This window comes from Octopus bimaculoides, chromosome 9 (genome assembly GCF_001194135.2).
Source record: "Octopus bimaculoides isolate UCB-OBI-ISO-001 chromosome 9, ASM119413v2, whole genome shotgun sequence".
NCBI lineage: Eukaryota > Metazoa > Mollusca > Cephalopoda > Octopoda > Octopodidae > Octopus > Octopus bimaculoides.
Genome location: NC_068989.1, coordinates 84,239,810 through 84,249,622, shown reverse-complemented (window position 1 = coordinate 84,249,622; position 9,813 = coordinate 84,239,810). Strand labels below are relative to the sequence as shown.

Below are 9,813 nucleotides of genomic sequence, written 5' to 3'. Positions count from 1 at the left end.
ATATATATATATATATATATATATATATATATATACATATATAATAAACCTGGTATAATGGAACTCATTATGCCTATGTTTCAGAGTGAAGCCTTAGTCGAGTGGAGAGCGGTAATAAAGGCACTTCATGTTTGAGGCTCTGATGAAGCTTCAAAGTGATACTCACATACTCAACTATGAGTCCACTGTATCTTTTAGCAAAACCAGATGTAAGCTAATGAAGTTCATTAGGCAATTATTTATTCCTTGAGGGGGTGACAAGGTTAAAAAGAAGCAATGTCTGGTTACTTAGTATAAAGTACTGAAAAATAAGTCTACAAATGAGTAAAACAGTTAATCCATTATCGTTTGTACCAAAATATACGAGTAAACACAGATTGTACGTAAACTGATAAATTTAGAATATTAATCATACCAAATTATTGATGGGCTAAGTATTGTGATATGGATTAGGGAGAATAAGCTGAGGGATTTTTATCCATAATTAACGATTTAATTTTTAGTGCTTCTAATTTTTTGCTTCAGTAGACTGATGGATTACGTCTGAATATATTATTGATTCCACGTTACTAGCGATAATATTTCTCTTATGGAATAAACCAGTATGTTTCTTCGAAATACATAAATTACAAAGATTAGCGTATTGGTTGGAGTCTTTTGTGTAGTACACAATTTACCATCTGATGTAAAAATTATTACATCATTCTTTAAATCTAAATATATTTCGAGGATGTAGTAACCACTCATATGGTTAGAGTACTGAAGGTATACCTATGTTGGTTGTATCACAATTTGGATGTTTTTGTTTTAAGTATTTTTTAAAAAATTTCTCTAGAGGAAATGGTTGTACTTATGGCATTCGGTGGCCCTTTGACATCATTGAAATCGTTAAAGTTAACGTTCCTTTTCAATAATTTTTAGTCATCTATTTCATGACAGAAATGTGCAAAGGGACGGAGTTCTAGAGATGAATTCTGAACTGGAATGCTTTGGTGTAGTACTTAGTGTGGGGCCAGTGGCTGAAAACAAATCAAGGAGAAGAAGTAACAAGAGTAACTTAACTATGAGTCCAGTGCATAGTATAGCAGAAACAGCTAATGAAGTTCTTACGATAATTGATTATTTCTTTGTCCTCTTATTTCCTTATTACCGCTCTATACTCGACTAACGCTTCGTTCTGAAGCATTGTCTTCTGAATTCTGCACGAAGTTATTAGTATCGGAATGTTTAAGCGAAGTACTGAAATGCAAAATGTAATTGTACACACAGAAACATCTTGTAAAACTACGACTACTCACAATTTATATGTAATGGCCTCCTTCTCTTCCTGTTTCCTAGTCATTGTTTTTTCAATCTAATTCTCCTCGTCTTTGGTTTCTCTTCCGTGTAAACATCCAGTAATGCTCCTGTAGAATGGTTATTCGCTATCAGAATGGGCAATGCACTTCGGTTACCATTGACCATTATCAATTGAGAGTTTTGCCAACATTTTACACTCGGAGGATCTGGACAAAGAAACGGGGGAATATAATGATAATAATAATAATAATAATAATAATAATAATAATAATAATAATAATAATAATAATAACAACAACAACAACAAAAACACCAGGACTAACAAGTATATATAACATGCAGAAAATAGCACTACTAGACACCGCACACTTCCTACGTAAAACACTTTCAATACAGTAACAATAAGAGCATCACAACAAACCACAGCACATACCCAAGGCACACAGGGCAGCGCTCGGTATTGCAGTGAAAGCACGTGATAAAAATAAGGCTACTGAATAATAATAATAATAATAATAATAATAATAATAATAATAATAATAATAATAATAATAATGATAATAATAATATAAGGAATACGAAAGAGTGAAAAATTAAAAGGTAGAGACAGCAACTCGGGTTCGCTCCCATGACTTTACAAATTGCCACAAACTGAGAGCGTTCCCCTGTTTTAAGATATTGTCACAAACAGAAGTTACTTTTTGATGGCTGCTTTTTAGCTTTTGGTTAAAAAGTATTGAGTAAACGCGTGATCAAAAGCTTTGACACTACACTCAACCCATCTAGTTTTAAGGCATTGTCTACCTTCGACTACATTACTCACTGTATCATCTATGGTTTGAGGCAGATTGGCTGTTGTTTTTGTTAGACCGAGCAACTTTGTAGCTGCTCCTTCATTGGTTTGAAGCAACTAGTGCTCCATGGTAACACTGCTATGTCCAAGTATTTCCGTAAGTTGTCTAAATGATTCCGCCTGAAAGCACTCTAGAAGAGTCTTCCTAATATCTCTTCGATGGGCACCAGGATGACTGATAATTGCCTGTTATGACTTTCATTAACCAACTTAAAGAATTCGGAGAGTAATTTCACCTACAGTGAGGATTAGAGTCTCAGAACCCTGAAGATACTAACCTTGTCACACAGTTATTAACAATAGTCCAGCTACTAAGTTCCCAACCTGATATTCATTTGTCACAGTTCTCTAAATGTTAAAACGACCATCCGAATCGTGGGAAAGACCTCAAAGATTTTACAAAATGCAGTATCGGATAATGAACAGCTTGAACAGAATCCAACATAAAGAATGCAAGATTGTCGATTGGGGAAGAATTTATCAACCGAAGTGGCACTTTATATGCATTAAAAAATTCCATAAAGCAGCGAAAGGTGTACAACTTGACCAAACAGTATTTTTGTGGTTTTCACAGCAGTATGAAAAGCGGATTCCTGTCTGCAGCTCGTTATTACAAGAGCGAAAACCCGCAAGGGAAGTATAAGAGTCTCCCACTACAGTGTGTTACCAAGCTGTTTACAGCGTTTGAAAGATCATCATTAGGTAACATAGCGTTCTTGGAGAGTTCTTGGAAGAATTCAAACAAAAACGGCAATCAGAATGCTTCTTGGAGGACATTATGAACTTGGACAAATTGCACAATATGGAATTGTTTTGGTTTGCGTTGTTGGATAAAACATTTGAATCCAGCAAAGAAAAATCAAGAATTAAGTACAGAAGAATTGGATTACGATTTTTCTAAGAGACAACGCCACCAACCGTCATAAATTCCCGCTTGTCTGCATCAGGCGTTAATTATTTAGCGTTCAGATGACTAATTATTGTAATGCCTAATTATTCACATTGCTTTTTTAATTAATCATGTATTATCTTGTAGCTTCAAGAATTCGGTGATGATTGTTTAATTTAATCTGATATTATAGTGTAAACGTGAGAGGCTGGATCTGACCGGTTTGAACTTAAAACAATTAAAGTATTTGTGCCTGATATAGCCGGTTTAAGTGCTAAAGAATTAAGTGAATGTTCGTTACTTCAAGATCTGGGACCAAGAATTCATTTTACAAAAGAAGACAAGAATGACGACCACTATTTTCATCTTAAATTCTATGAAGATGTGACCCTGCCTTCTGATTAAATTTAGCTAGTGTTGTTCTTGAGTAACAGACTCTACTACTTGTTGGCAATAAAGAGTCATACAATCTTCATACTGCCTGAAAGGTAGCCAAGTTTCACCACCAGATGGAGCAGTTAATATTTGTTTTTATCAACGAAAACTAATGTCGTTCAATCAGTGAATCACTGTGACATGTTGAGTGATATTGTCAGTGAAAACTATGGCGACCAGGTATTACTGCAGTATCATTGTCAATGTTATACATTTCAGTATGTATGACTTATCCATTATCCATATGACAACATCCAGTAAGTCATTGTCAAGACTCCATTGTCAATAATCGGGACAGAATCAATCCATCGCTAGTTTGGTTTGCTGGCTTAAAAAGTCAAACAGATTTTGTTTAATGTAATAATGTTCAATATTACAGTTCCTTTGTTTTCGTCCTGATCAAAGCACTCGCCGCCCGCCTTGTTCAGATAATCAAGTTCTGAATTTGTGTGAGTGTGTATGTGAGTGTGTGTGCATGTGTGTGTGTGAGTGTGTGTGTGCATGTATATATGTATGCGTCGAATGTATATTAATGTATATACATGTGTGTGCAGGTATATGGAGAGAGAGAGAGAGAGAGAGAGAGAGAGAGAGAGAGAGAGAGAAGGCGAGAGTTAATTCGATATTGATATGCAGTTGTATGTCCTTGAGGGATCTACGTCAACAACAAAACAGAAAAACTGAGGTTCTTTCCGTGAACTCCATCGTGATAATTGTTTAACATAGATACAAATACTCCCTTATTGCTAGCATCACAAGACATGCAGTGAATCAGTGATTGTTGCGTTGGAAATCTACAACTACCGACGCTATTGTTACCAAAATGTGTTATAAATTGAATAAGTCAGATACTCACTCTGTTGTGAACAGTCTGTGTGAGAAATGATATCTCTTGCATTTAGTAAGTTCTCCATGCGGTCTTTGATAATAATCTGTAATCCAAAATTCTTCCTTTGTTCCAGCCAGTCACTGACCGTTCCTTGCATGTCAAAGTCTTGCCAACTGTCACCCTGGTGCTTCACGATACGTACCGCTGCCAATCGCCGACGAGCTGAAGACAAATGAACATCATAGAATGAATAAATGAAGGATTGGAAATTCTTCAAACATTCTATAAAAAAACGCTGCTACAGCATGGTCTAACTATGATGCCAAAAGAAAAATGAAAGAACTAGTAGTTGCTAAAAAAAAAAAAAAAATTGGACATAAAGTGAGAAATATAGGCTGGGGTAGGTGTGGGGTGGGGGAATCAGTCGATTAAATCGTGTCCAATATTTAATTGGTACATTTGAGCGGTGAGCTGGCAGAACCGTTAGCACACCGGGCGAAATGCTTAGCGGTATTTCGTCTGCCGGTACGTTCTGAGTTCAAATTCCGCTGAGGTCAACTTTGCTTTTCATCCTTTCGGGGTCAATTAAATAAGTACCACATGGGTGTTTTGCTCAACATCTTTAAACAATCCTTATTCAGGGATGTCAGTTTGTTTGTTGTTGTTGGCACTCCGTCGCTTACGACGTCGAGGGTTCCAGTTGATCCGATCAACGGAATAGCCTGCTCGTGAAATTAACGTGCAAGTGGCTGAGCACTCCACAGACACGTGTACCCTTTGAATTACATGCACAACAGAAACAGGAAGTAAGAGTTAGAGAAAGTTGTGGTGAAAGAGTACAGCATGGTTCGTCACCATCCTCTGCTGGAGCCTCGTGGAGCTTTTAGGTGTTTTCGCTCAATAAACACTCACAACGCCCGGTCTGGGAATCGAAACCGCGATCCTATGACCACGAGTCCGCTGCCCTAACCACTGGGTCATTGCGCCTCCACTGGGATATCAGTACACCTGAGAGAATATATACTCACGTTTACGTTGGTTTTTCTTCAAGGCTTTCGTTAGGATGTAGACGTTGATAACGATGGCGTCGTTGCAAGGACATTCAACTGTGATGGAGAAGATAAGGAGAGACAGAGTGAACAATGAGATGGAGAAATGTAAATAAGATAAGGCGTATATATGTGTGTGTGTGTGTGTGCAATGATTGATATATATATATATATATATATATTCTATTATATATATTTATTTTCTCCTAGTTAATAATTAACTCGGACAAAATAAATTGGTTAATAGATACCAGGGTAGCAAAGATCACAAAATGACTGTGGTGTAACTCCTGTTTATGAGGTAGAAACTCCTTGTTATTTTGGGTACTTGAGTATATATAAATATAGTAAATGGAGTAAAACGCATATGTTAACTGAATACTTTTATTTCCAATATATGTTTCGAAGATTACAAATTATACCTTCCATAGGAATAGGTGATGTTGATAAGAATGTAATCTTCTCTTCAGGGAAATGCATGGCAACCAGCTTAAACGTAAGACATTTTAACCGAATATTATATGATTAACTACGACTGGTTAGGTTCGTTGTTTTTCTTCTTGTTTTGCCTTTGTGAGTTACAAGTATTGCTATCTGTTTGAGTTTCAGCACTTTAGCTGCTATTTCTGAACTTCGGTATGCGGTGAAGCAACTGTTGCTGATCCCTTAATTATATTTATAAATGTATAAGAACCTTTAAATAAGTTCTTCACCGATAATGGTGTTTACATACCGAAGGGCTTGGTAAAAATTATTAATTTATTAATAAATTAATAATCCTTTACCCTTTTATTTGTGTATATATATATATATATATATATAGGGGTCGATAAATTAAGTACCAGTTACGCACTGGGGTCGATATAATCGACTTAATCCGTTTGTCTGTCCTTGTTTGTCCCCTCTATGTTTAGCTCCTTGGGGGCAATAAAGAAATAAGAAACGTTAGCATGCCGGACAAAATGCTTAGCAGTATTTCGTCTGTCTTTACGTTGTGAGTTCAAACTCCGCCTAGGTCGACTTTGCATTTCATCTTTCGGGGTTAATAAATTAAGTACCAGTTGCGTACAGGGGTTGATCTAATCGACTGGCCCAACCCTCCCCAAAATTTTCGGGCCTTGTGCCTAGAGTAGAAAAGTATATATGCAAGAATATATAAATTCAAAACAAAACAATCCTACCTTGGGGCATTTGTAGATGCAGCCAAAGCGTGGCGTTTTTCACGGTGACCAATTTACTACGCGGGGCTGTGACATTGAAATGCAAATTCAATACTGTGGATGTTGAGTTGTTCCACAATTCTTCATCAGTAGATCGAGTTGGTAGACGACCTGAAACGGAAAAACAGAACAAAATGAACAACAACAACAACAACAACAACAACAGTTAGAACGTAGTATACTCTGACTGATCATCACCATCATCATCATAATTAATAATATTATTATCATTATTAGGCTGCGAGCTGGCAGAAACATTAGCACGTCGGGCGAAATGCTTCGCAGTATTTCGTCTGCTGTTACGTTCTAAGTTCAAATTCCGCAGAAGTCGACTTTGCCTTTTATCCTTTTGGGGTCGACAAATTAAGTACCAGTTACGCACTGGGGCCGATGTAATCGACTTAATCCCTTTGTCTGTCTTTGTTTGTTCCCTCTATGTTTAGCCCCTTGTGGGCGATAAAGAAATAAGAAACGTTAGCACGCCGGGCGAAATGCTTAGCGGTAGTTCGTCTACCGTTACGTTCTGAGTTCAAATTCCGCCTAGGTCGACTTTGCCTTTTATCCTTTCGGGGTCGATAAATTAAATACTAGTGAAACACTGGGGTCGATGTAATCAACTTATCTCCTCCCGCCAAATTTTAGGCCTTGTGCCTTTAGTAGAAAGGATTATTATTGAGGGCAGAATTCTGGAGAGGAAAAAATTAATTCCTGCTCCAGACGGAGACGGGAGACCGGAAAGCCTCATGTGCAAGGTTAGTTCAAACATAAACAGATGTGTGCGTGTATACTCTGAGAAATTTTTGAGGGTGCCATTTGTATGAAGAACATTCACTTAGGTGCAGGCTTGGTTATTAGGTTATTAGGTGTTATGAGGCGTACATAACCTTTAATCAAATGAATTTTAATCGACAAGAGAGCAAGGAAGAGAACTCTCACATTTAACCTGATGAAAAAGCAAGTATAATCATGTCGTAGAATGTTAGCTTGTCTTGAGGCAAGTTCTGGGAATTGTTCTGATCTTATTATACCTCCTCAGCGAAGTACAGAAGTTTAGAACGTCTGAGAAGTATTGAATGTTTGGGACGAAACAATTGTTTTTTGTGTGAAGATTATTTAATGAATTAATCCATTTAGTTAATATAATTTCAATTTCTGAGTAGTCTTCCTATCATTAACTCTACTTATTTCCCCTCTCGTTTGGGATTTTAATTTCGATCAATTTAGAGTACTTTTGACACCTTACCTTAAATATGTTAGCGTGCACAGAACTGGATATATCACATACGATATGTGCTGTAACACACATATATAATATGTAAAACGCTACGCATTGTTTATATATATATATATGTGTGTGTGTGCGTGTGTGTGTATGTATGTTTGTTTGTATGCATTTCATATAGCTTACCATTCTGTTACGGTAAGATCAGCAAAAAAGTACTCCATCCAGTGAGAGATAAGTTTCATTTAATATACACAGTATAAATATTCGAACTACTAATAATTTTTTGCTTTGGAGTCACGTGTCTAGGTAGATCTTTATGACATGCCTTGTGTTTCCAAGCATTTCCCTGGCTCTAAGCACATGGTCTCTTTTTATTCACCTTTCCACTTTTTGCATCAACCTTCTTCTCGTAATTTCTCATGTACCAGCTTCAAAGATTTTCGAAAAGAATACACCATGTGCTCAGAACCCAAAGATTACTTGGAGACACAAGGCGCGTCATAAAAGTCTGCTTACGCACGGGTCTCCGAAGCTAGAAACTATTAGTAGCTAGTAACTTTATACTGTGTACTGCACAATTATATATTTATGCATGTGCATCTATATGAATATTTACATGTGCGTTGGACGTGTTGCAACTGGATGCGAAATACGAAACAACTGTTAACAAATGCAAGAAACATTTTCTCTTACACTTCTATTTTACTAATTATACATACATACACGCACGCACACACACACACATACCCCCCCCACACATAATGAGTTCACAAAAGAAAAACGACACAAAAAAACAACAACGTGAGGACGTGATACAGATATTGTGTTACTGGACGCTCGGGAAAGGGAAGAAAGAGAATTTGACGTTTCGAGCGGAGCTCTTCGTCGGAAATATAGGAAATTTCAAAGAAGGGAAGACGGAGGAAGAAAAAAATCGCCAACGATATACACGAGGTTATATATATGCATACACACACACACACACGCACACATCATTCATGAACAAAGACACCCGCGCATGTATATAACAAGCATTGTAATACTTACAAGTTGGTCGGTAACACTTCTTCATATCAGAGAGACTATAGTTCTCAAACTTTGGAATGGTAATATTCGGTGCCTGTGTAAATCCCAAACTGGATAATATATGTTGCTTGATCAGTTCCAGCTTGGTCTTCTTGATTCTATGGATGACAATAACAAACATATATATAACAACGAATACGTGAATAGATATATATACATTTCTTAATACTGTTTTATGGATATATATTTACACAATCGTGGAGGCGCAATGGCCCAGTGGTTAGGGCAGCGGACTCGCGGTCATAGGATCGCGGTTTCGATTCCCAGACCGGGCGTTGTGAGTGTTTATTGAGCGAAAACACCTAAAGCTCCACGAGGCTCCGGCAGGGGATGATGGCGAACCCTGCTGTATTCTTTCGCCACAACTTTCTCTCACTTTTACTTCCTGTTTCTATTGTGCCTGTAATTCAAAGGGCCAGCCTTGTCACACTGTGCCACGCTGAATATCCCTGAGAACTACGTTAAGGGTACACGTGTCTGTGGAGTGCTCAGTCACTTGCACGTTAATTTCACGAGCAGGCTGTTCCGTTGATCGCATCAACCGGAACCCTCGACGTCGTAAGCGACGGAGTGCCAGCCAGTGAAAACAGCAGCACGATATATTTTTTAACCCTATATATGCCCTTTAAGGAGCGCAGCCCTTTATTTATGCAAGTCTATTTTCAATCCCTTTACTGCCTTCTATTGTGGCCCTTAAATGGTTATAAACTCACCTTTATGCTGTTTTTGCTGAACTCATCAGCCTCCTTCACGAAACCGTTCAATTGATCAATTGAGAAAATGTAACCTCAGTCCCAGATTACAGACTGTTTATCCCACATATCAATGAAGATCTATCACACTTCACAGTTTCGACCAAGGTTGCATTGAGCACTTTTAACTTATACCACAAGATAAAGCTATTATATATATATATATATATATATAT

The 9,813-nt window shown here is 37.4% G+C and overlaps 1 protein-coding gene across 1 annotated transcript in view; it reads right to left on the bottom strand.

Annotated features, from left to right (window-relative positions):
• The window catches only part of LOC106879500 (uncharacterized), a 44,510-nt gene that overhangs the window by 1,920 nt on the left and 32,777 nt on the right, over positions 1-9,813 (bottom strand). The window contains exons 3-7 of the mRNA XM_014929105.2: positions 8,847-8,983; positions 6,536-6,685; positions 5,334-5,411; positions 4,333-4,527; positions 1,299-1,505 (exon numbers count right to left, since the gene is read on the bottom strand). Of these exons, the coding sequence (XP_014784591.1) occupies positions 1,339-1,505; positions 4,333-4,527; positions 5,334-5,411; positions 6,536-6,685; positions 8,847-8,983 (727 nt within the window). The 3' untranslated portion in view covers positions 1,299-1,338. The remainder of the gene's footprint in view (positions 1-1,298; positions 1,506-4,332; positions 4,528-5,333; positions 5,412-6,535; positions 6,686-8,846; positions 8,984-9,813) is intronic.